General features: G+C 44.8%; 1 protein-coding gene across 2 annotated transcripts in view; it reads right to left on the minus strand.

The window, feature by feature from the left end:
* LOC122475061 (F-box/WD repeat-containing protein 12-like) overlaps positions 1-27,722 on the minus strand; it is a 46,674-nt gene that overhangs the window by 14,140 nt on the left and 4,812 nt on the right. For both annotated transcript variants that reach the window (XM_043566711.1, XM_043566710.1), the window contains exons 3-5: positions 20,669-20,832; positions 20,115-20,233; positions 16,222-16,431 (exon numbers count right to left, since the gene is read on the minus strand). In XM_043566711.1, the coding sequence (XP_043422646.1) occupies positions 16,222-16,431; positions 20,115-20,233; positions 20,669-20,789 (450 nt within the window). In that variant the 5' untranslated portion in view covers positions 20,790-20,832. The remainder of the gene's footprint in view (positions 1-16,221; positions 16,432-20,114; positions 20,234-20,668; positions 20,833-27,722) is intronic.

Consider the following 27,722-nt stretch of genomic DNA (forward strand, 5'->3'; position numbering starts at 1 on the left):
TTTCTTCCTGTTCTATTTTTTGGGCGAATTCCTTCATTTTGTCATTTTGGAAGAAGAAAAAAAGTTAATAAAATAAATAAAAATTAAAAACTAAAAATTAAAAACAACACAAAAAATCAAATAATGGAAGCTAGATCCTAGGTGTGTTTTAGTCTGGTTGTTGAAAGGAGCTTGATGTAATAGAGAAAAAAAGGGAAATAAAAAAAAGAAAATTAAAAGAAAAGGTAAGAAAAAGTTTAAAAATTAAAAAATATATATAATAAAATAGAATAAAATGAAGAAAGTGAAATAGAATTTTAAAATTTAGAAAAAATAAAAAACACAGTAAAAAGAACTTTAAAAAAGAAAAAAAGAAAAGAAAAATAAAATTTTCTCTTTCTGTATCCAAGAAAAAGGAGAAAAAAAATTTAAACAAAGACAGGAGCAAAAAGAAACAAAAGAAACAAAAGATGAACCAGCAAACAGATTGAAACCCAAATGAAGTTCCATCCAGTTTCCCTAGAAATAAAACTATGAAGCACTCTATAGTCTGTACACTAAGCAGGCAGAGTGACTTGTGCTGGTCTTCTAGGGGGATGTGCCTGGAGGGTACAGTTGGGCGGGGTTTGGTGTAATGGCTCCATGCTCCATTAGATGTCACTGCTTAGCTTACTGAGGTGGATCAGCGTGATGTACATGTGTATGTGTGTGTGCGTGCATGTGAGTGGGGTGGGGTGGGGTGGAAATGGCTTCACCTAGCTTCCTAGCCTCTGGCACAAGAACTTTGTGCTCTCACCGACTGGTAATCAAGCCCCCTGCTTTGTCTCAGGCTTCTGTCCGCTCCCCACTTCTATCCTGTCCGTGTTCAAGCTGTCAGCCTGCCAGGTGCCCCTCCCTTCCAAGTTTTAGCTCAGATGGGGCTGTATCTCCAAACCCCTCACTTCAGAGAACCCTAAGGCTTGGATGCCCCCTGACACTCTGGGGGAGGGTCTCGCTGAGCAATGGCCGGGTGCCAGCTTGCCCCAGAAAATGTTCAGCAATCACACTGCAGCAAGAGGTTGAGAGATTGTGACAGATCACAACACACAGCCAGCATCAGGTTTCACCACACTGTGGCACCTTTGTCCCAATACCAGCAAACATGGCTGCTCTCTAGGGTCGGCTGGGACTTTTGCCTGTGGGGAGGCTGTATGGCCTCTACCAAATGCACTCCAAGCAGGGGAACAGCTTCTCATGTGGCCCACAGACCCCTTGGACCTCACTGCCTGCTCCTGGAGATTCATTCCTCACCAGAGCACTGCCAGATATTGAGCCCCAGAATTTCCAACTCTATGCTCCACCGTTTATAGAATCCTAATGGTAGTGAGACCCTCTCCTTTCTTCCCATGAATGTCTTTGGGGAACAGATTTATTGTTCAATCCTTTGTAAGAGTTTCCACTCTTTCTCTTTCTCGCCAGCTACTTTCAGGGGAGTGCTTTTCCTGCACGATCCTGGTGTGCCGCACTCTCCCCCTTTCCCTTTCTCTGCCCTCTCTTTGCAAAAACAGCTCCTTACCCTCCAAGGATTTTTCTCTACCAGTTCACCTCTCCACCTCACATACCTGCCAAGTTCTGTGGCTCAAGTCATGCAGATTGTTGTGTTAATCCTCAGATAAAATTTCCTAGGTGTGCAAAATGGTTTGGTGTTGATCTGGCTGCATTTCCGGGATGAGACAAGCTGAGAACGTCTATGCTGCTCCGCCATCTTGGAAAAAAGCCTTCACCTACTGTTTTAAAAGGACATCTTGGGGCGCCTGGGTGGCGCAGTCGGTTGAGCGTCCGACTTCAGCCAGGTCACGATCTCGCGGTCCGTGAGTTCGAGCCCAGCGTCAGGCTCTGTGCTGATGGCTCAGAGCCTGGAGCCTGCTTCCGATTCTGTGTCTCCCTCTCTCTCTGCCCCTCCCCCGTTCATGCTCTGTCTCTCTCTGTCCCAAAAATAAATAAACGTTGAAAAAAAAAATTTTTTTTTAAAAATAAAAGGACATCTTTCCACAGGCATTTACACATGGAACCCTCTCCGGACTTTGTATTCTGTTCAACTTACATAAAGATACCTATTCCTACTGGCCAAGAAAACACAAAAACTTCACAATGTGCAGAAAATAGCAGGCAACATTCAAAGTCATTAGAAGGAAGAGAAAGTAAGTGAGAAGCAAAACTTTTTGGCTGATTCCCCAAAGAACAACTAGGAACCAAGATACCGGTAGCCACACCCCAACATGAATCAAATTATCATAAAATAAGCATGTGCAGACATGAAAGAACACCCTGAATCAGACATTTTACACTCAGACCGAAATGGACAAAAAGCCAAGATGTGAAATAAGAGTTAAATTAATTCAGGAAAGATTATGAAGAAAAAATTATCTTAAGAATCGCAATATGCCTAAGGGAGAATACATTCTACTGGACCCATAAGGACACTAAAGGGAAGAAGGAAAATGGGCAGGAGAACAAAGACGGAATAAAGAGTTAAGATGCATCCAAGAGCAGGTGTCCAAGAAGACAGGCAAAGACGACCTAGTAAAAAGACAAGTGAAGCTCCTGCAGGAAAAGCAAACAATTAACAGACGAATACTTAAAACTCATGTACAATGAAACTTTCTGCAAATAAAACCTGAATCCATATACTGAAAGAGTACATATGTTCCTGGAAAATTCAACTCCAGTCACCATAGACATCTCACAACAAAACTACTACCCTTTAAATATTTCAAAAATCGTATGGGTCTTTGATTTAAAAGTCCCAAGTGTCTAACAAGGAAAAATCAAGGTCGGAGTAGACTTTTCAACAGACACATACACAGTGAAATAATATTTTCACAAAATTCAAGACAAGTATGAGCCAGGGATTTAAGGCCCATCCAGGCCATCCTTCAAGCCTCCAGGCTACAGAAAAGCAGTGTCAGGCCCACTGGGATCTGCACAAGGATGCATCCACGAGACTTCCTTGGGGATCTACTAGAGAATGGGTCCCACCAGATCACAAGATACAGGGAAAATGTCACCAGAACTGGTGTGGCTACTACGTATAGTACACTATGGGTCAAAGAATTAAAAAAAGAAAAAAAAAAAAAAGGAGACAAGGAAAAGGTGTGTAAATGTTGCATGTTCTCAAAAAGGTGGGAATAATGGATCTTCAAAAGTGGGAAGACAAAGGCGAAGTATCAAAGTAGAATAAGTTCACCGATTGCCATGGGAGGTAAGTGGTATCATTTAAAGCCAACAAAATAATACATAGGATTGAACAGAGAAAATGGAGACAGAAAGTATTAAGACAAAGGTAACCACCCCCACAAAAATACAAACCTTTCTAAATAACATAAGATATCACCACTACCTAAAAACATGTAAAAATGGGAAAACATATTCAGAGAAAGGAGCTCAGTGATGGGCCACATCACACCCTAAATGTGACATAAAACAAAAGTTGAGATCAGGCACGTAAGTTACACTGTTCAATATAAATGGCTTAACTCACTTTGTTAGAATAAAAAGATGATCAGATTGATGAACAAAAGAAAACATGGCTGAATATTCAAGAGGCTCAATCAAAACAGAAAGTTTAACCATGATGGAAGGGTAATGGTGTGCCAGGCACACACAAATCCTTGGAAAGCAGGTGAAGTGGGCCTGATACCAGAAAAGGGAGGACTCAGGCCCAAAGCAGGAAATGCAACAATAGACACTTCCCCACACTGTGAAAATAAACAAAAGGAAACCTCATTTGGAATGGAGTCCAGGGCACCTGGGTAGCTCAGTTGGTTGAGTGTCAACTCTTGGTTTCAGTTTGGGTCATGATCTTATAGTTTTTGAGTTCGAGCCCTGCACTGGGCTCTGTGCTGACAACATGGAGCCTGCTTGGGGTTCTCTCCCCTCCCTCTAGCTCTCTGCCCCTCCCCGACTCGTGCTCCCTCTCTCTCAAAAAAAATAAACTTAAAAAAAATAAAATAAAATAAGATGGGAGTCAGGAGGTGGGCATTGGGAGTGCCCATGCCAAACACTGGTTGTTACTTGTAGACCCAACAAGAAGAGAAGGAGCTCACAGGTGGATGCTACTGTACTACCCCAGCAGGAGGGAGGAAGGTTCCTTCCTCACCAGTACAGCCTAGCCAATGAGAGGCAGGCATAGCTCAGCCAATGAGAAGCCACTCAACTTCCGGCTCCCAGTTTACTCCAACAGACTTTTAGTTTACAACAGCTCCTCCCTATTCCCCCTTCATAAAGAGCCTCTCTCTCCTTTATTTTCTGGACTCAGCTATAGTTTTGCCATGACCAGCTTGTCTTAAATTGCAATTCCCTGGTATTCCCAAATAAACCCATTTTTGCTAATAAAATAACTGGAAGTTTTATTTTCAAAGTTAACAATATTAAAGGCTGTAATTCACAACAAAGAAATAAAACCTATTACACCTATTAAAGAAACACCCCCAATAATCTTTATGAAGCAGATACAAGGAGAAACAGAGTGAAACACAATAATACTTAAATATTTATGGGGTGCCTGGGTGGCTAGGTCGGTTAAGCATCCGACTTCAGCTCAGGTCATGATCTCACAGTTCGTGAGTTCGAGCCCTGCATCGGGCTCTGTGCTGACAGCTCGGAGGCTGGAGCCTGCTTCAGATTCTGTGTCTCCCTCTCTCTCTAGCCCTTCCCCTCTCGAGTTCTGTCTCTGTCTCTCTCTCTCTCAAAAATAAATAAACATTAAAAAATAATAAATAAATAAATAAATATTTATGAATATATTATGACTTTTTGAGAGGGGGGAAGAAAAGAGAGAGAGAGAGAGAGAGAGGAAGGGAGAGAGAAGGAAAACCCCAAGCAGGCTCCATGCCCAGCACAAAGCCCCACATGGGGCTTGATCCCACAACTGTGAGATAATGACCTGAACTGAAATCAAGAGTCAGTTGTTTAACTGACTGAGCCACCCAGGTGCCCCAGAATTAAATATATTATTATATAAAAATAAATAGTAACAATGCTCTCAGTCTAAGGCAGGCCAAGTAGACAAACAGTAAATAAATATAAGACCTAACAATATAATTAATGACAGAATTTGGATCTTTGCGTCATAATAATGGAGACTACCCCTTCCCTGCAAGCACACACAAACTTTCACAGAACTTGAATATATCGTCACAAAGAAATCTCAGTAAATTCTATATGGTAAAGTAATACAACAGTCCCTGATCACAATGAAATGAAATGAAACTAGAAATTAATGGAAATATTAAATAAAATAGACAAGGTGCCAGCTAAAATAAGCACAAAAAAATGGGAAAAATCACATATATACAGAAAGAAATGACAAGGGGAAACAAATGTTCAAACAGAGGAAACTTAAGGGAAGAATCTCTAAAGAGCATTCTAGACAACTGTATGCATAAAAAAGTTGAAAGCCTAGATACAGTGGGTAGTTTAATACAATATATTAAAATTTGATCTTAGCAGAGAAAGAAAAGCTTGAACAGACCAATTTCCATAGAAGACACTGAGAAAACTATTTTAAAACTTCCCCACAAAAAAAAGCACCCAGCACCAAATAATGTCAAAAATAAATTCTACCAAACTGAAAAACCATATAATCCCAATGTAACTTAAATTGTTCCAGGGCATTAAAAAAGAATAAAAACGTGCAGATTCCTCAAATGAAGTATAGCATTTATATGTAAACCTGATAAAGGAAGCTACAAAAAACTAAAGACCTACTTCACATAGATCCAAAATCCAACTAAAATACTAGCATTTAAAAAGCACTTTAAAAAGATATATGGGGGGCGTGGGTGGCTCAATCGGTTAAGTCTCCAACTTTGGTTTGGGTCATGATCTCGCAGTTAGTGAGCTTGAGCCCAGTGATGGGCTCTGTGCTGGCAGCTCAGAGCCTGGAGCCTGCTTTAGATTCTGTGTCTCCCTCTCTCTTTGTCCCTCTCCCACTCGTGCTCTCTCTCAAAAAAAAAAAAAAAAAAAAAATTTAAAAAAGGAAATATGTGATTTAATACTTTAAAATCTAAAAACATCACCATAATAAACCTAAGAATAAAAGTCCTGTAATTATATCTGCATGCTGAAAAAGGCTTTCACAAAATTCTACACCTTATCATGATTTTTAAAAACTAATAGTGAAGTTGGTGGGAATGCAAACTGGTGCAGCCGCTCTAGAAAACAGTATGGAGGTTCCTCAAAAAATTAAAAATAGAATTACCCCAGGGGCACCTGGGTGGCTTGGTCGGTTGGGCGGCCGACTTCGGCTCAGGTCATGATCTCACGGTCCGTGAGTTTGAGCCCCGCGTCGGGCTCTGGGCTGACAGCTCAGAGCCTGGAGCCTGTTTCGGATTCTGTGTCTCCCTCTCACTCTGCCCCTCCCCTGTTCATGCTCTGTCTCTCTCTGTCTCAAAGATAAATAAACGTTAAAAAAAAAATTAAAAAAAAAATAGAATTACCCCACAACCCAGCAATAGCACTACTAGGAACTTATCCAAAGGATACAAGAGTGCTGCCTCATAGAGATACACGTACCCCAATGTTTATAGCAGCACTATCAGCAATAGCTAAATCATGGCAAGAGGCCAAATTCATCAACTGATGAAAGGATAAAGAAGATGTGGTTTGTATATAATGGGATACTACTTGGCAATGAGAAAGAATGAAATCTTGCCATTAGCAACAACAGGGATGGAATTGGAGGGTATTATGCTAAGTGAAATTAGTCAGAAAAGGACAGATATTATGTTTTCATTCAAATGTGGAATTAGAGAAACTTAACAGAAGACCACAGGGGAAGGGAAGGAAAAATAACTTACAGAGAGGGAGGCAAACCATAAGAGACCCTTAAATACAGAGAACAAACTGAGGGTTGATGGGGGTGGGGGAAATGGGTGATGGGCATTGAGGAGGTCACTTGTTGGGAGGAGCACTGGGTGTTGCATGTAAGTGATGAATCATGGGAATCTATTCCCAAAGCCAAGACTACACTGTATATACCGTATGTTAGCTAACTTGACAATGAATTATTTTTAAAAATACACTTTTATATAGTTTTATATAGTTTTAAAAAAATCTTTAAAAAACTCTGAAAGACTGTTTTATTTGATACTTGCTGCCTGGTAATTAATTTGTAATGGTTATTTCTATTATCTAAAAGGTGTAAATATCTGGAGAGTTTTCAAACCAGAAACTGTCGCTTCTCTCTTCCACTCACATGCACATCTAATAAAACTCATGGACTCTTTTTGAGAAAAAACTAATAGTCAAATAGTCATTGATGGCTTTTTCATTAACATCATTCCTGAAGCCAGCATCCCCCTCCCCCAGAGCAAAGCTCTCCAGGTCGGCCCACTATGCTCAGCTACATGGAGAAATGGCCACCAGTGCCAGCACTAATTAACATTTCCTGGAAGTATTAGCCAGAGCAGTCAGAGAAAAGAAAGCTGGATGCCGAAGGCTTGGAAAAAATAAGTATCTCTACTTTTGGATGATAAAGTATTTACCTAAAAAAATGAAGAGAATCCACTCATGCTCTGTCACTCTCTGTCTCTCAAGAATGAATAAATGTTAAAAAAAAAATTGGAAAAAAAAAAGGGGGGTGCCTGGGTGTCTCAGTCAGTTGAGTGTCCGACTTCAGACCAGGTCGTGGTCTCGACTTCAGATCAGGCCTGCAGCTCCTGAGTTCAAGCCCCGCGTCGGGCTCTGTGCTGACAGGTTGGAGACTGGAGTCTGCTTCAGATTCTGTGTCTCCCTCTCTCTCTGCCCCTTCCCCACTCATGCTCTGTCTCTCTCTGTCTCTCAAGAATGAATAAATGTTATAAATTAAGAGAATCAATTATAAAATAAATGCAAGTAGGAGAATTCAATAAGATGACAGAATATAAAACGAACAACAACATGGGAATGCGAGCTGGTGCAGCCACTCTGGAAAACAGTATGGAGGTTCCTCAAAAAACTAAAAATAGAACTACCCTTATGACCCAGCAATTGCACTACTAGGCATTTATCCACAGGATACAGGTGTGCTGTTTCGAAGAGACACTTGCACCCCCATGTTTATAGCAGCACTATTAATAGCCAAAGTATGGAAAAAGCCCAAATGTCCATCAATGGATGAATGGATAAAGAAGATGTGGTATATATATATACAATGGAGTATTACTCGGCAATCAAAAAGAATGAAATCTTGCCATTTGCAGCTATGTGGATGGAACTGGAGGGTATTATGCTAAGTGAAATTAGTCAGAGAAAGACAAAAATCATATGACCTCACTCATATGAGGACTTTAAGGGACAAAAACATGAACATAAGGGAAGGGAAACAAATAATATAAAAACAGGGAGGGGGACAAAACAGAAGAGACTCATAAATATGGAGAACAAACTGAGGGTTACTGGAGGGGTTGTGGGAGGGGGGATGGGCTAAATGGGTAAGGGACACTAAGGAATCTACTCCTGAAATCATTGTTGCACATATGCTAACTAATTTGGATGTAAATTTTTAAAAATAAAAAAATAAAATTAAAAAAAAAAAAAAAGAACAACAGCAGCCTTCATTTAAACAAACACCACCTGGTTAGAAAACAATAGGACAGAAAATACTCTCACATATCAGTGGAACAAAAACAATAAAATACTTTGGAATAAAGTTAACAACAAGAAATGTGCTAAACTAATCTGAGGAAAAATATAAATCACTTCTGAAGAACAAAAAAGCAAACCTGAATTCATGGAAATACATCGTTTATTCTTGGACAGACTTTGCATCATAAAGATGTCCATTTTCTCCATGTTGGTATTTAAACTGAACTTGGAATCAATGAAAACATCATTTTCTTTTTAGGAGATAGAAAGTTCATATGAAAAATAAACATGAAAGTAGCTAAGGAAACCTTGAAAAAATAAAAGGGGAAGCAGACTTATGAGATATCACAACCATAATCCAGTTCTGCAATATCTCCATCATCTAAAAAGTTGTGTCCTTTACCAGTCCCTTCCATACCTAAGGACCACCAGTCTGCTGACAGTACAGATTATTCTCTTGGGACTGGACTTTCCAGAAATAGAATCCTACAGTATATCCATACTCTGTTGTAGCTGGCTTCTTTCACTTGGCACGTTTCTGAGTTTCATCCATGCTGCTGCACAGATCCACAACCTTGTTCTTTTTCCATGCTGAGTAATATTCCACTGTACACATATACCATTTTTATAAATCCATTCACCTGTTGATAAGTACTTGGGGTGCATCCAATTTGGCTATTATTACTAAAACTCCTACAAATACTTGTGTACAAGTCTTTTTGTGTAAAGATTTTTGTATCTCATGGGTAAATACCTAAAAGAGAAAACTACTGGAAAATATGGTAAGCATTTTTTAATACTAAAATAATTGTCAAACAATTCTCCAAAGTGTTGTGCCACATCTTTGTAAACACGTGTTTAATTTCAGCTCTTTAGGACAATATGGTGCTGGATCTCACCATGGTTCTAAGTTGCATCTCACTGATGACTGATGGAGCCTCTCTCTCCATGTGCTAATGGCTGTTTATATTCTTTTGTGAAGTGTTCAAATCTTCTGCCTAGTTTAAAAGTGGGGCTGTCTCCTACCTACTGAGTGATAACAGCTCTTTATATATTCTAGACAAAGTCCTGAGACAGTTTGCATTATTATAAATTTTTTCTCCTAAGTTTTGCCTTTTGCTGAACAATGTTTTCAAAGAGCAAAATTTCTCAACTTGATGAAGTGCAATTTATTTTTTTCTTATACAGTCAGTGCTTTTTGTTTCCTAGGAAAATTTTCTAGTCCACCAAAAAAAAAAAACCTATTAAAATTAAAAAACAAGCTTAGTAAGGCTGCTAGATACAAAATACACAAAATTCAAATGTATTCCCATGTATGTTTATATAGAAATAATTTTTATGTGTGCTATAGTATGTAAAGCAATTTATAAATGCAAAACCTTGCATTTATAAATTATTTACACATTTCCATATATTTCTATATATGCTATATTCTAGCAAGGACAAATTGGAAAATTATTTTTTTAAACAATAACATTTAAAATAGTATAAAATACAAATAAGTAATTTTAATAAAATATATGCAAGCCCTCTTCACTTAAAACTACAAAACTTTGTTGAGAGACATAAGTAAAGTCCCCTCTAAATGGATATGTTTTGGGGCGCCTGGGTGCCCCAGTCCGTTAAGTGTCTGACTTCAACTTGGGTCATGATCTCACAGCTCGTAGGTTCAAGCCCCGTGTCAGGCCTGTGCTGACAGCTCAGAGCCTGGAGCCTGCTTCGGATTCTGTGTCTCCCTCTCTCTCTGCCCCTCCCCCACTTGTGCTCTGTCTCTCTCTTGCTCTCTCTCTCAAAAATAAACATTAAAAAAAAACTTTATAAGTAAATAGAGACATATATGCCTTATTTATGACTTAGATTACATATTTAGATGTCAGCTGTCCCCAAATCAATCTATAGATTCAATGTCATGAAAATCTCAGTAAGCAGTTTAATAGAAATTGACAAGCTGACTTGAAAATTTTTACAGAAATCTAATTTTGAAATAAGAAAATGCTAGAGGGGGTGCCTGGGTGGCTCAGTCAGTTGGGCACCAGACTTCAGCTCAGGCCATGAGTTCAAGCCCCGTGTCAGGCTCTGTGGTAACAGTTCAGAACCTGGAGCCTGCTTTGGATACTGTGTCCCCCTCTCTCTCTGCCCCTCCCCTGCTCATGCTCTGTCCCTCTCATTCTCCGAAAAATAAACATTAAAAAAGAAAGAAAGAAAGAAAGAAGCTGCTAGAGATCATGACTTACTTTAACGAGAGCCTGTGTCTTTCTCAAAGACAGACACACAGAGCAGTGAAATCGATTCACACATGATGTTGGTATACTGACAAACAAAAGTGCTGATGTAATTCAGTGAAGAAAGGATGGCCTTTCCTACATGTTCCGGATATCCATTTGTAAATAAAAATGAACCTCGATGCTGACCTTGCACACACAAATAATTTAACTTTAAACGATCTACATGTTGCACTTCCAAGTAATCCTTGGGTAAGAAAAGTCACACAAAGCTGAGTCTAGGTGCCAGGGTTTCACCTGGGGGCCCACTAGGGTTGTTGGCAGCTCAGTCCCTTGTGGCTGCAGGCAGAACCGAAGTCTCCCTGGTGGTGAGGGGTGGGGCGTTCCAGGTTCCCAGGCCCCCCCCAACATGGCAGCCAATGACCAGTTCACGTGAGTTGCCCCCCAGGGCTCCAGCCTCTGACTTCTGTGTCCAGCCAGAGAAAACTCTCTGCCTTCAAAGCACTCATGGGATTTCAGTGGGCCCACCCAGATCATTTTCCTTTAGCTGTGTAACAAACTTCTCATAATGCCTGTAGATTTGACCAGTCTCCTTGAAATCCCACAAATTTTGTTCTATATAGTTCAGGCCAATTTTGAGGTGCATCCAAAATTAGCTTTGCTGTGTCTTCCTAGGAGGCTGATCTAATTATTATTGCAAAGCGTCCCAAATATCTAGCAATGACTTTTATCTTGAAGTCTTCTGGCCTAACATTAATAGCTTATCAGCCTGCTTTTGGTTGGCATCTCCAGTGCGTGTCCTCTTCTCATCCTTTTCATTCCAAACGTCCTTAAGTGTTTTTTGTTTTTTGGGTTTTTTAAAAGATTTTATTTTTAATAAATCTCCACACCCAATATGGGGCTTGAACCTACAACCCTGATATCAAGAGTCGCACGCTCTACCAAATGAGCCAGCCAGGGGCCCCAAAGTGTTCCATTTTAGAGTCTTATATTAACTTCTTAGGGCTGCAATAACAAATCAGGTGGCTTAAAAAAAAAAAAAAAAAAAAACACAAAAAACATATATATATATTTAATTCTCTCATGGTTTTAGAGGCTAGAAGCCCAAAATCAAGGTGCTGGCAGGGCCCTTTCCTTCTAAAGACTCTAGGGCTTTCCTTGACTTGTCTGCCTCAGTGTGCACAGGGCTTTCTCTGTGTGTCTGTGTCTTCTCCTCCCTTTATGACAGCCCAACCTAAATCCAGGATGATTATACCTGAGATCCTTAACCAGACACCATTTCCAAATAAGGTCACATTCTAAGGCTCTGTGTAGACATGAATTTGGGGGGGTGGTGAGTGGGGATACCCTTTACCATCCTCTCCCGGTACATGTACAGAATTAGCAATCTCCAAATCTGAGCCAAATCTCGGTAGGGAATTGACCCTGCCCCATCCTCCTACAGGGCAACCCAAAAAAACACAAGTGCTTGTGGCCAAAGCCTGCTGTCCACACTACAACCCATCCAGCGAATGCTGCCGGCCGCATCTGGGCCCTGTGGTGCGGCTGGTGCTCAGAGGGCCTGAGCCCCCGACTTCCCAGGGAGGCGTTATGTCTTGGGGATGTGGGGGCAGCACCTTGCAGGCTCAGCACAGCCACAGAAGCCTCCCTGTTGACCTAAAAATGGCATCCTCAGGACCCAGGCAGGCCTGGGTCATGTTGGGCTTTCCCTCTACACAAGGAAGGAGCTTCCTGTTGTCCTCAGATCCGTGTCACATGCAAGGACCCTGGAGAAGGCCACCCTCTAGATACACAGGAAAGAGCGATCCCGCAGTGCACAGGCCGCACTGCTGCCATCGCACGCGAAGGGCCCACCACCGCAGCCCACCTGCTAACGGGAACATCCCTGATAAATGTGGACCTAACTTCGGGCGGTCACCTTAGCCCGGGAAGCCCCAGGTAAGGACCAGCCACAGATGCACATTTACGCTCTCAGGCCATTGCCAGCGCTGCAGCCATGTGGCCAGAAACAAAGCATCTCGTCCAAAATTCTCCCTCTTGGTGAAGACCTCAGGAACCCTGGACTCCCCGCCCCCCCCCAAGACATAAATGGCCATCACACATGTCTCCGCACATAGCAGACACCGCCTCCCCTCTGGAGACCCAGACATACCAACAGCGACCAAGGTACTCACTTCACTTCTCAAATACACAACACTCGAGCTCCCAAACGAACCTTATGAGCCTCATGGGGCACCGCACAAATGGCTGGCTCACACAAGCCCTGGTTCAAGGAGATAAAATCTGCACATTTCAGCCATCAGCCCGAAGACAGAATTACAGTCATCAGAAGGGAAGCATATTGGAGTCCGACTCCACCTTTGATGTTTGGTTGCTGACAGCTTTTAGGCCTGCTGGTCCCCCGGCTCTGTTCCCAACCAGGCCGAGCAGATAAAGAGCACCTGCCGAGAATTCGACCCACAGAAACCCGGCCCCTGCGCCTAGCCCTCCCACCGCCTACTCCACCCACAGGAAGAGTAAGCCAGTCACTTGCTGGCCTCCAGCCATTCAGACCAGCCTCCTGGGAGCCACTGTCCCCAAAAGCAGATTGTTATATGGCAGTTACCTCTTCATATCCTCTTGGGGCTCATGTGGCTTCATCAGGCTTGATAAGCCGAATTTGGTGCCAGAGTTGATCCTACCCCTTTTCCTCTCACGATTTAAAGGTTACACGCTCCTCCATTTCTCTCTGCTACATGCGGCCTTGCCTTACAGACGTCCCTGCCCATCAGTACATGACTCAGCCCGCCCAATTCAAGGATCTTGGGCTGTTTAGTGCTTCCTAACCTTCTCCTAATGTAAATGCTGACATCACAAATTTCTTTTCTGCACCTAAGTTTAAAATCCACAAGACATGGTCACTGCTGTTCTACAGTCGGTACCCTCAGATCTCCTTGCCTCCACCAGTGCTGTTCACCAACGTCTCCCGACACCCTGGGATACCAGCTTTGCTCATCTTCCTTCTGCTTCAGGTCCCACGCGTGTCCTTCTCACTGGCGGTGTGGCTGGTGCTAATTCTCCATTTGATCTGACATGCCTTCATTCCCCTTCATTCCTGAAGGACACTTTCTCTTCTAGAATTCCTGGCCGGCAATTATTTCTTCCAAGATACCATTCTACTGTCTCTGAGGTCCCATACTTGCTGTTAACAAGTCAGAGGCTGAAGGCAGTCTACGTCCCCAGGCTGCTTTCCTGGTCCTTGGATAATCTTCACTCTGTTGGGCCCGTGTGCTTTGTTGGTCCTTGGATAATCTCAGTTCACTCTGACAGGCCCGTGTGCAGATCTATTTTGGTTTATCCCCCTTGGGGTTCACAGGCCTTCTTGATTCCAGAGATTAACGTCCTTAGTCTACTTTAGGAAAACGTCTGCCGTCACCTCTTCAAATGTTGCCTTTGACCCATGCGCTCCCTCACCTGCTCCTGCTACCAAATACCAGAATTTGTCATGGGTCTTCCTCTATGGCCTTGCTACTCAAAGTGTCGTCTGCGGACTGGCAATACCAATACTACCAGGAAGCTTGTTAAAAAGTCAGAATTTAGTCACCCCCAGGGACTCACCGAATCGGAATCTGCATTTAAACAACATCTCGGTGGTTCACAACCCACCAAAGCCTGAGGAGCACTGTCTACATCTCCTCCCCTCTCTTCCCATTCACCTCACTTGACATCCCCATGTCACTCCAGGTAACCTCTCTTATGAACTTTTCACTGATGCAGAAAACACATAGATGGAAAAGTGCACAAAACACAAATATAGCACTCCATACATTGTTACAAAGCAAATATTCACGTCACCATGCAAGTAAGAAACAGGATGTTGCCAGAGGCCCACAAGCTCCCCTATGTCCCCCATCCTAGAGTGATTCCACTGTCCACCCTGCTGTGACCCCCAGCCCCCGAGCTAACCTTTGTGCCCCATTTCTCTGTTCTGGAATTTCTACTTGGCTCTTTTCTAAATCTGTTGCGCCATTTTTCATAGTTCTGAGCTCTCTGTTCAAAGTCACCTCCCTGGACACAGAGGCCACAGCTGTCTCAGTGTGCAGCAACTGCAGCGTCTGAAACCCTGTGGCTCTCCCGACGTCACCCGCGGTTCACCCAGCCACTGTGGCTGGTACTAGTTCCTCTCTCGTGGTCCCCTTAGCTCTAAGTGTGTGCTGAATGCTACATTTGCAAACGGAAATAACGTGAGGTCTCGGTGGTGTTATCCTGGCTCAGAAGGGATTTTCGCAAACTCCTCCCAGGTGGCCGGGGTGCCAGGCTGCAGCCAGGGCGGGCAACTGCCAACCTTCACACCCTCCTCTTGGCCCGTACCACTTGACAACCCCCAAGTAAAAGGGGAGGCACGGGGCCTGACCCTCAGTGGCCCCGCACCCCAACTCGTCCCCTCAGCTCTCAAAGGTCTGTGGCCTCTTGGCTGCCTGGGGAAAGCGTCTCCAGGGCAAAGCAGCCGCAGCATTGGGCTCAGCACTTGGTCTCCGCCGCATCTCCTGAACCTCGGTCCAGACCCTTTTGTTGCACCTAGCTCTCTGCTCTCCACTACTGTGTGCGCTCTAACTTCTCCAACTGCCCTTCGCAGACAAGTTACTGGGCATCACACCGTCTACCACTCCCAGGGACAGCCCATGGCCTCCTCATTTGCGTGACAGATTCTCAAACGCATCTGGGGATACCAATCACATTTACTCTAAAGTCTTCAACAACTGCAGAGTGGTTTATGAGAAATCTGTTTCACTAGACATTACTTGTTTTGTTTGCTGAGCTTAGTCCCTTTCCATTTGATTCTGTGCGCACGTAAAGCTGCTCCAGGATACCCGCTCCTCCTGATATTTGGGACACCAGCCTGCCCGTCCTTTCCAGGGCCTCCTCCCCACAGGTGGGGACACTGCCTCCAGCCAAGAGCCACTTCGTCCACCTGCCACCGTAAACCCACTTTCCTGGTTTCTTCTCGCCAAACCCTCCCGATGCCTGAGTCACTTCTAAATGGACATCCTGGTAACAGTAGCCTTTGGTGTCCTGGGCAAACGCTCATGTTTTGTCAAACGTGCCTCAGCTTCTCCTGAGTTGGACCATAGCTGGGACTTGAAACAAGGGAAGGAAGGGTAAGAATGCAGAAGAGAGAAGGAACTGCAGGGAGAAGAAAGAATACAAGCAAGGTCAGGAGGCAGAAAGCAAGGGCACAGGCAGCCCACGACCTGGTCTCGCTGACGCCTGGGGACTGGCAGAGGGGGGCCAGGGAGACCGGCTATGCGGACAGCAGAATCATTGCCTGGTCTGCCACAGCGAGTGCCCAGCTCCAGGCGCCCCCCCATCACAGTGTCCACGACCCTGGGGGACGGCTAGGACACGCAGAGGCTCCTGAGAGCCAGTCACTCACCAGCAGGAAAGGGCCCTCTGGATGGTCGCAGGCCTGCAATGCAGACGAGAATGTAGGCAGGCGGAAGGAGGCCTGCTCCCATCCGTTCTCCGCTCCCCAAACCTTGATGAGGCCCTGCTCATCCACGGTGATGGCCAGCTGGAGCCGAGGGAAGGTCACCACGTTCACCAGAGCAGCGGGCTGCAGAGGGCTTGACCAGATCTCTGTGCCCTGGGCAACAACAAAAGGAACACAACAACTTACTTGGGGGCTGTTCGTTTCACAAACGTACTGTTTTTGTTAGTTCAACAATCACTCCCTAGTGCGCACAGGGGATGCACAGGGGGAAAGAGCAGGGTCCCCACCCTCACGGGATCCACGCAGCAAAGAGTACAACACAGACGTTGGAGAGCAGTGGCTAAACTGAGGCTGTGGGGAAATTCCCCAGGGCTGAGAGGCACCACCGGCACTGGGGGGCGGGGGGCCAGGCGTGCACACGGTGGTTACCCAGCTCCACTGAGGAAGGCCGGCCAGGGAGCGCAGCCTGGGCCACTATGGCTGCATAGAGAGAACTTCTTGCCTGTCCTCAGGCAGCCCCGTTTAGATCAGCTAACTCAGGCTCGCAGGTTATATTCACAGTCTGCCCTGTGCAGAACACCCCCTTTCCTATGGCGTGCCCTGGCCGAGGCCTGAGCTGGGTGATTCCACAGCCTCTCCCAGGACTGTACAACTGGAATCGGTGGTAAAGAGTCAGTGCCAGTAGGCCCAGGGTACTTGAAGAGGGGCAGAGAACCATCCACTAACCACTGTCCCAGGGTCCCAGGGCTGCCCCCTGGGCTTCCTTTCCAGTGCCGGGTCATTACGACCTTGTTCTAGCACATGTTCATTGCACCACGATCTGTATCTCTTTCCAACCAGATGTCTGACTCCTCTATGGGTTGCTTTCTCAGCTGATTTCTGTTGCTCAAGCAGCAAGGTGATGACCATCATCAACCAGCAAGAGCTCGGCGAGCAGGAGCTGGGCACCAGTGATGGGGGAAGGGCAGGGAGTGTTGAGGAACACAGCGTCAGTAAAGAAGGCACGAGACTCCTGGTTGCAGGAGGTCGGGGGACAGAGCGCAGGAACGCGCCAGGGACCACAGGCCACACACCTGCCACAGGAAGGAAGGGGGCTCTGCTGGTGGCACCAAGACTGATGCCAGAAAAAGACAAACTCAAACCCTAGAATTCTCCGGGGGCAGTGGATACAACCGGATGGACAGCCGGATCAGACACCAGTATCACCAGTCAAAAATGTGGTCTCAACAGATTAGGAATATTTATTCACTTCCGGAAAAGCAAAATGTTAGTTCGCCTCTTGGCTTGGTATGAACAGCTTTTACACAATGATTGTAATACTAAGAATACACGTTATTATGTGGGGACGGGAAGGTTATCCTGTGTGGATGTTGGAGGAGGAAAGAGGGGTCGTCTTCTACAAGAGATTTGCTCGTGCAGAGTACTGAGGTTGTGCAACCAGGCAGAGTGTGCACAGACCACTCTGGAACAGGCCCATGATGGAAACACAGACCACACGCAAGTACAATTTGGCCCACTGCCCATATTTGTATTTTGGTGGAAAAAAAAAAAATCAAAGGAATACTTCATGACACATGGAAACACGTGCACCTGTCCATCAGCCGCATCACGAGCTCAGCCAGAACACAGCATATCTCTCTTTGCTCTCCGCTCCTGCAGGGCAGAGCTGAGTGGTTGCAACGGGACCACAGGGCTCTTTCCAGAAAATGTCGGCCAAGCCTGCACCAAAGCACTCTCCCCTTTTTTTTTTTTAATGTTTTTATTCCTTTTTGAGACAGAGAGAGACAAAACATGCGCAGGGGAAGGGCAGACACAGAATCCAAAGCAGGTTCCAGGCTCTGAGCTGTCAGCACAGAGCCTGACGCAGAGCTCGAACTCACAGACTGTGAGATCATGACCTGAGCCGAAGTCGGACGCTTAACTGACTGAGCCACCCAGGTGCCCCTAAAAAAAATTTTTTTAATGTTTATTTATTTTTGGGAGAGAAAGAGAGACAGAAAATGAACAGGGAGGGGAAGAGAGAGAGGGAGACACAGAATCCGAAGCAGGCTCCAGGCTCTGAGCTGTTAGCACAGAGCCCAACGTGGGGCTCAAACTCACAAACCACGAGATCATGACCTGAGCTGAAGTCGGATGCTTAACTGACTGAGCCACCCAGGCACCCACCCCTTTCAAGTTGAGAACCATGTATCTGGGCAGCGCTGGGCCCTCCCAGCCACCGGGTCTCCTGCCGGGTCCCCACCCGGAGCCACACACCTCGGCTAGGGGTCTGCAGCTGAGGCGGGTCCTCAGAGAAGGCACAGGGAGGCGGGCAGCCCCCCACATCGGCACACGCAGGGCCCTCCCACGAAATGACCCTAGAAACCAAGCACAAGAAAGAGGAACCCACCAACAACCGAAAACCTGACCACGGAGCAGAGAGAAAGGACACAAATGACTCTGGACCCTTTAAACAAAACAGAACAATAGGGGATAAGAATGGGGACCTGGAAACTAGAGAAGTTTCTGTAAAGTAGGCAGACAACATGTCCTCCGAAGCATGCAGATCAAGAAACCGAGTCTACTAACACAAACACTGGTGAATTGAACCGGGAACCGGTTCAGACAGCACTTGAGCAGTGGTCACCTCTGGGAAGAGCTGCTGAGAACAGGCAGGGAGAACTATTTCACTCATGAAATATCTCCTAGTCCTGACCTTCCCAAACCCTCAACTGTTTCACTTTCATGATTCAAAAGCAAAATAAATTGTAACTAACCACAGCCCATCCCCAAAGTCCCCCCACCCAGCACCACCCGCCTCTGTCCCCAGACCCTGCCCCAGCCCCCTGGCCCTCAGGATCTGGCGAGAGCCCAGCTAAGGCTTTTGAGGCTCACTCACCACCAGGAGCCTCGGGTGGCCTCTCAAGCGTCCCCATGTGGCCAAATGTGGTGCACACCCACACTTACCAGACTCTAACGTGACATCTGGGCAGAGCAGTGACCCCACGGCTAGCATGGGGGCGCAAAGACGCAGCTCCCAGTGGTCTGCTTCCCTCGCACACTGACAAGGAAGTTTACTGAGTCAGGATGCCCTGTTCACAGGGGCCAGGGGGGTCAGGGGAGCCCCTCTGCTCTCTGTGCACGAGGCTCCCATGAGCAGGACCGGGCACTTCCAGCAGACCTGACCGACGGGGACACGAGCAGGCTCCCTACCTAGTGTAGCAAGGACCTGGAAAATCTTGAGTTGATCTGTAGTTATCCAGGAAAAAGTCCTTTATAGGAGGTTGGGTTCTGTCTACATGCACAGAACCCATGGATTTACAGGGAACCACATGATTCAAGACTCTGAGACACCTTCCCTCTTGGTCTCGGACTGACGGTCGATAAAATCATGATGATAACAATGCACATATTGCTTCGCTGCTGTGAGAACCACGTGAGAAAATAAGACCAGGAAGCTTTTTAACTGTGACAACCAAGCGTGAAAACACCGATCGTGTTATCAAGGTCTCAACACTTAATTGGTATACGAGGGTAACTAAAAGTGGCCAATTGTCTGGGAAAAACCACCCAGATTGGGCACTGGCTCCAAAGTAGACGCCGCAGGTCCGGGACTGGCACTGAGGCAGGTGGCCACCTCTCCGAGGCAGGCAGCACAGAGTCAAAGGCAGATCAGGCTCCATCTGCGATCAGACCTGAGTTCCGAGTGTGACCAGGTCTCCTGCAGCTCAGAGTTCTCGTCCGTACCACGGGGATCCCACCACCTCCAAGCTGGCCAGGAGGCTTAAATAGCTGGCAAAAGGGAAAGACCTCACAAAGACCCAGCGGGTCACACCCTGGCCCCTCCGCAGGCTCACCTCCTGCACATCCCAGGCACGGACGGTGCTGTCCGAGGACACGGTGCACACCATGGACTTCTCTTGCCCATCAAACCGGCACTCCTTGGTTGAGATGTAAGCCAGCTCGTCTATCTCTCCTGGAAGAGAACACAGACTGGCCTTGAATGCATACACAGATGCCTGGGATATGGACACTCAGACTGGGGAAAGACAGGCAGGACACACCTTCCTCTTGCATTCTCAGAAGCACACAGGTGCTCGTTAGGGGTGAGCAGTGGACAGAAAGAACTAGGGCTTCACACCCTGGACTGCCCCTGTCCACCACCCACAAAGACACAAACAAGTGCCTAATATCTGACTTTCTTTCTTTCTACTCTGAAATAAATGTAACAATTCCTTCTTCACAGGATTACCGCAGGCACCAAGTGACACGACGCAAATACAGAACGCAGCAGGGCACGTACTCATCAAGTGTCGCCTTCCTGCTCAATGGCTGAACACCAAGTCCCACGACACTCGACCAGGAGGAGTGAGCAGTGGGAAAGCACACAGGACTACATTCCCCACCATACCTGTGTGCCCGGCAATGGCTTTGCAGATGAAGTCCTTCTCTGGCCGCCCACATTCCATTCGGAACTCCAGCTCGGATCGGCAGAGATAGTACTCTTTCCATGTTTGTGTGCCCAAGGTCATCTGGGAGGTTTTACATGATGACCAGCGTCTCAGACACAGCTGCCTGGAAAACAGACCCATGATCCCAGGCAGGACATGACACACGTTAGAAGAAGGTACTGTGGTGTCGACAGGTCTAGCTTTGATTCCTGGCTTCACCATCTAGTAGCTTAGACAACTCACTCTGCCTACCTATGCCTTAACTGTCCCCACCGTAAAATGGGGAAAGCAAGGAAGTGACAATGAGTAAGCGCTCGCCACCATCAGGTGTCAGTGTTTCTTGTGTATTAGCCAGTTTTCCTGACACCCCCATGAAGTCTACCTGATCCCCTTGTACATGACAGGGAACTTTAACAATTGACCCAAGGCCAAGGGCATGCAGCTTTGGTCATGCAACTGCCATTCAAGAGTATTTCTTGAAGTCTCCAACTCTTACTGCTGAATTGCCTATTTCTCCTCTCAGTTCTGTCAGCCCTTCGTGTATTTTGTTGCTGTTATTAGGTGCGTATATGTTTATAATTTTTTGATCTTCGTGGATAGACTTATCATGAAATGGCATTCTTTCTCTAGTAATGCTTTTTTGTCTTAAAGTCTATTTTGTCTGATATTAGCATGGCCATTCCAGCTTTCCCTTGGTTACTGTTGCATGGCATATCTGTTTCCATTCTTTTAATTTCAATTTATCTATGTCCTTGAATCTGAAGTATGTCTCTTGTAGACAGCATAAAGTTGAATATTGTTTATCCTTTCTAACAACCTCTTTCTATTGGAGTGTACATTAAATACACTTAATGTAATCAATGATAAGACACAATTTATGTGTTATTTGGCTACTTATTTCTGTAAGTTTGATGCATTTTCTCTATTATTGCCTTAGTCTTTTGTGTTAAATATTTTCTTTTTTAATTATTTTTATTTTTGTGAAAGAGTGAGAGAACAGGTACAAGTGAGAGAGGTGGGGAAAGGGAGGAACAGAATCCCAAGCAGGCTCCACACTTAGCCCAGAGCCTGATGCAGGGCTCAATCTCAGGACTGTGAGATCATGACCTGAGCTGACATTGAGAGTCCGATGCTTAACCAACTGAGCCACCCAGGCACCCCTTAAATATTTTCTGATATACTATTTTAATTCCCTTGTCATTTCTTCTATCATGTTTTTTGAGTTCTTAGTGGTTGCCTTGAGGACTAATCTAGTTTTAATTAATATCGATTTAATTTTTTTCTTTTTTTTTTTTTTTTTCCCGAGCAGGGGAGGGGCAGAGAGGAATCCCAAGCAGGCAGGCTCCATGATGTCAGTGCAGAGCCCAACACTGGGCTTGAACCCACAAGTCATGAGATCATGACCTGAGCTGAAATCAGGAGTCAGATGCTTAACCTACTGAACCACCCAGGTGCCCCAACAGCAACTTAATTTCAACATTATTCAAAAACTTTGCTCTTTTGTAGCGTCATTTCCTGCTCCTCTCAACTGTGCCACTACATCTACAAATTACATTTTACATGTTAAATATACATGAATAGAGACTTACAGTTGTTTTATGCAGTTGTCTTTTAAATAATACAGGAAAAAAAAAGACTTACAAATAAGAAATATATTTATACTGCTTTTTCTATATACCTATAGAGTTACTTCACTAGTGTTTCTTTATTTTTTAATGTGGATTCAACTTCCTGCCTAATGTTCTTTCATTTCAATATGAAAGATTCCCTTTAGGATTTCTTGTAGGACAAGCATATAGCAACAAACCCTCTGAGCTTTTTGCTAATCTGAAAAGGTCCTCATTTTCTCCTTCATTTTTCTAGACATACAATTCTTAGTAACAAGCTTTTCTTCCTACACCTTCAATATGTCATCCCATTACCTTCCGGGCTTCATGGTTTTTAACTGGTCATCTCATTGGGGTTCCCTTCTACATGAGGAGTTGCCTCTCTCTTGCTGCTTTCAAGATTCTAGGTCTTCAGCTCTCCTTTGATTATAATGGCTCCTTTTAAATATTTTATTTTTAAAAGCAATCTGTACACCAAATGTGGGGCTTGAACTCATCACTCCAAGATCAAGAGTTGCACGCTCTACTGATCGAGCCATCTAGATGTCCCTCAAATGTGTCTTGATGTGTAACTCTTTGAGTTTATCCTACTTGCAGCTAATTGAGCTTTTGCATGTATAAATTAACATTTTTCATCAAATTTGGGAAGTTTCCACACCTTATTTCTTTAAATATTTTATTCCTTCTCCCTTTCTCCTCTCATTCTGGGACTCTTGTTATACAATGTTGGCATGCTTGATGGTGGCCCACAGGTTTCTTAGGCACTGGTGACTTTTCTTCCTTCTTCATACTCATTCTATTCTTCAGATAATCTCCACCGACCTATCTTCAAATTCACTGATTCTATCTTCTATCGGCTCAAATCCTGAGTTTTTAAAATTAAAAAGGTTGGGGTGTCTGGGTGGCTCAGTTGGTTAGGAGTCCAACTTCAGCTCAGGTCATGATCTCGTGGTTCACAAGTTCAGGCCTTGCATCGGGCTCTGTGCTGACAGCTCAAAGCCTGGAGCCTGCTTTGGATTCTGTGTCTCCCTCTCTCTGTCCCTCCCCTGCTCATACTCTGTCTCTATCTCAAAAATAAATACAACACTTAAAAAACTTAAAAAGGTCAACAGCATACTTTTCTACTCTATAATTTCTATTTAGTTATTTTTATAATGATTCTTCACTGATATGCTCTATTGGATGAGACGTTGTCCTACTTGTAGTTCTTTGTACATGGTTTCTTCTAGTTCTTTGAACATAATGAAAATAGCTGATTTAAAGTCTTCATCTAGTAGGTCCAAGGCCTGGTCTTTCTCAAAGACAGTTTCTGTTGTTTGCTTTGTTTCCTGTGTAGAAGCTACACCTTGTTACTTTGCATGACTCATTACTTTTGTTGAAAACTGAACATTTTAAATAATGTGGAACTCTGGAAATCTGACCCCACCCCTAAATTTGTTGTTCTACCTCCTCACTGTTATTATTGTTTGTTTAGTGATGTTTCTGAATAGATTCTGAAAAGCCTGCATTCTTTGTTACCTGTGGCCACTGAGCTCTCGCCCAGTTAAATTAGTGCTCACTAATGATTGGACAGGGATTTCCCAAACACCTAGAACCACCAACTCTCCCAGTCATCACCAAAGGGCTTCTGTGCATGTTGGGGCATGCACTCAACACCCAGTAAGGTAGCTGGCCACTCTGCCCTAGACTTAACTTCCTACTTGCACAGAACCTCAGGGTTAGCCAAACATGTGAGTGTAGAGCCTTCTTAGGTCTTCCCTGAGTTTGTGCACAACCCTGTTACACGTGCCTGGGCTTTTTAGGAATGTGACAGCTTTTCAAGGTCCAAGTCCCTAAAGATGTCACGTCCTCGGCTTTTCCTTTTAAGCTTTTTGGTTAGCCTACTTGTTTACTCAATTGCTGTCCATCAGCTCTGACAATCACAAAGCTCGTCAATTGTCTGTTATTATTTGGACAAAGGTCCCAAAGAAAAGGCTTTTCATACTGTGTGAACTCGAAGTCAGACCAAATAAAAACAGTCTGCCCATGGGGTCTTCCAAGAAATACCAGACAGGTCAAATAATGACAATTTTCCAGGAACGAAAATCCAATCCCATCCTTCTCCCTCCAGTGACTGCCAGGCTCCTGGTCTCACTGTGGTTGTGCGCTGATGACATTCAAGGCTAACACAGAACTGGAGGGCTTTATGGGAACAGGGCAAGAAAACCTGGTGTTCTAAGATTCAAATATTTCTTCTTGAACAAACACTTCCTAAGCTACTACAAGTCTCTTGTTAATTTCCAGAGCCCTGAAAAAGTTGATTTTGACAATCTGTGCCAGTTTCCTCGTTGCTTTTAGGGAGGAGAAAAACTTCAAATCCACCATTTCCCAAGAGCCTGCATTCTGCGCTTCCGTGCGACTACTGTCAATTCTCTGACAGCACCTCTCTCATGAGACTTTTCAGGAGAGAAATGTTAGCTCAGCCACACTGTAGAGAACTATAGAATCCCCACCCGGTCTGTGGGCACCAGAGCAAGTGAGACATGGCTTCTGCCGAGGGCACTCTCAGCCAGTGATTGGGAGGAGGATGAGCAGAACAAAAGTGCGGGGGAGAAATGTGGCGTTTCAGGAGGGGCAACATGTGGAGCTATGGGAACTGAGCACCAAGAGCGGATGTCCGGCCGGGAGGGGGCTGGGGAGGCTTCGCGGGCAGAGGCTTCCAGCATTTACAGTCCCCACAGCTGAGGTGGCATCATGTGGCTCCAGCCCAGCACTCCTACCTCACGGAGAACACAAGGTCAGGTGGGAAACGCGGGGCTCACGGTCCGTGGCCTCAACAAGTACCACACCCAGTCCTCATGGCGTCTCCACTCACTGAGTACCTCCACGCAAGGCCTGTGCTAGGCACTAGGGACCTTCTAACACACGGAGAAGGATCCACCACCCGTGCTCCAAACGGGTTTTACTGTGTTTGCTGGAACTCTAGTCCTTCTATCAGAAGCACCATATTGGCAGCCTGTGGGCAGAATGGCCCCCCAGATTATTCTGTTTGGCTTGACAGGATTAGCCCAGTGAACTAGCTGCCGACACTTAAAACTCTTGAGTTTTCACATAAAAATCAGGAAAAGGCAGGGGGTCTGGTTATGCTGAACCTAAATTCCCATCGGACAAAAGGGATCTGGAGCCACATGAAGCTGAGCCCTTCACACAAGAACGAGCCCTCGGCTTCACCGTCTCTTTTCTCTTCTGGGTGGTGAGACCGAGACACCTCAAACCACCACCCCTGTTGTTGGCTTTGAGTTGAAATAAGAAGACAGGGAAATTTCTTGCACCCGCACCTCAATCTGAAGAGTGGGAAAACAAAAGCTAGACCAAGAAAATAATGTGGCTTAAGCAAAAGAGGAGAAGGCACATTTCTTTGTGGAAGTTAAGTCTATTTCTACATATTACACACTCAAAACTTAAGTAGGACCTATGAGCAATACTGAGAAATGAAAAAGTGATTTGACAAAAATGAAGGCAGACCATCAAAAAGGTTGAAGTATGAAGATGAATAAATTATGTGATATGCTTCTGAACTGCAATATATCAAGTGAAAAAAATACTGATACCAAAACTTTTCAGATAGCAACTAATGACAAAATAATCTATTGTACACAATAGAAATTACGTACCTTAAACAAAAGCAAATATTTGCGATTTTATTTCGAACCAAAACATAACGCTTACTGTATTGAAGAAACAGAATTTAAAAGGTCCTGAGGCATTAAAAAAAGGACCTTGCAGCATTTCCAACTAAAATTACACAATACAGGGGCATCTGGGTGGCTCAGTTGGTTAAGGGGCCAACTCTTAATTTCAGCTCAGGTCATGTTCTCATGGCTCATGAGATCGAGCCCCACGTGGACCCTGTGCCGACAGCACGGAGCCTGCTTGGGATTCTCTCCCTCCCTCTCTCTGCCGCTCCCTAGCTCGCAGTCTTGTTCTCTCACTCACAAAATAAATAAACTTTAAAAAATTAAAAAATAAAAGAAACAAAATAAAATTATACAATACATATTAAAAATACATGACCAGTTAACTACATTAATTTACTGTGTCCATGAGAATTTCTAACAGGCCTGGAGAACTTTGGGGCCCGGTCCTCATGATAAGACACAGCATCAGAAATGACATGCATGTGACCACAGATGACAATGCTCCTGAAATGCTGTTGATCCAGCTCCAGAAACATAAACTCAGTGTTTTTTGTTTTGTGTGTGTGTGTGTGTGTGTGTGTGTGTTTAAGTTTGAGAGAGAGAGAGAGAGAGAGAGAGAGAGAGCGCGCACATGAGTAGGGGAGGTGCAGAGTGAGAGAATCCGAAGCCTGATGTGGAGCTTGAATTCAAGAACTGTGAGATCATGACCTCAGCCAAAACCAAGAGTCAGATGCTTAATCGACTGAGCCACGCAGATGCCCCTAAACCCAGGGTTTTTAGAACGCAGTCCAAGGATACAATCTTGAGGAATGACTTTATGCTAAAAGTTCAGCACCAATTATGAAACAGTGATGAACTGAAACCACTCTGTGACTTGGTTTGCAAACGCCAAACCATCTACCCAAAGCACCTGGAGGCACAACGCGGTAACACACACGTACGCGCAGAGGTCAGGTGACAAGCCACAGAAGACAGTTTCTGAGCTGTGGGAAGGAACTCACTCCCGTCACTCAAATTCCTTCCTGGCTTCTCAGGAGTCAATCCATTTATTTCCCAATGTCATTGAGAATCACATTTGGGAAGACAAAAAATCTTGTCCACTCCCCTACAGAGAAATCATCGTCCAGAACTGAATGTTCTCTCCAGAGACATTCCCCAAAGTGCAGAGATGAAGACTGGAATCCGATAAAAGCTCTCTTCAAGACTAACTGAAGAGATCAGCATCATTTTTCTAACAAATATTAGCAATAAGAAGTGGACGAGAAGCAACAGATGCCACAGAACACCGAACACGGCAGTGGCAGGCCTGGCATCCAGAATCCTCAAGGACCACAACTGCAACATTACCCTGAAAGCAAAACCCATCAAGCAGAGATTCCATCCAAGCGTGGAAGATTCTTTGTGTGTGAACAGCTGTTTCCCATCATAAGTGGCTAAAACTAAACACAGCTCCTAGTGGACGGCCAAGGTCACAGCCTGTCTTATGTTCAGCAAGAGAGAGAAGATGTAAGACTCCTCTCTTGGGCCAAAAGGAGTCAGGTTCCAAAGGAAAAAAGAATAAGAAAAAAACTTAATTAATGATTAAGATATTTTTTATTTTCAACTTTAATTTTTTAAATTTTGAAAAATTCTAATACCATATGCGTTCATACACAGCTATGTTGTTACACCAAAGATGAGGTAAAATAAAAGTGATGTGGAGGCGCCTGGGTGCCTCAGTCGGTTGAGCG

Source organism: Prionailurus bengalensis, chromosome D4, assembly GCF_016509475.1.
Source record: "Prionailurus bengalensis isolate Pbe53 chromosome D4, Fcat_Pben_1.1_paternal_pri, whole genome shotgun sequence".
NCBI lineage: Eukaryota > Metazoa > Chordata > Mammalia > Carnivora > Felidae > Prionailurus > Prionailurus bengalensis.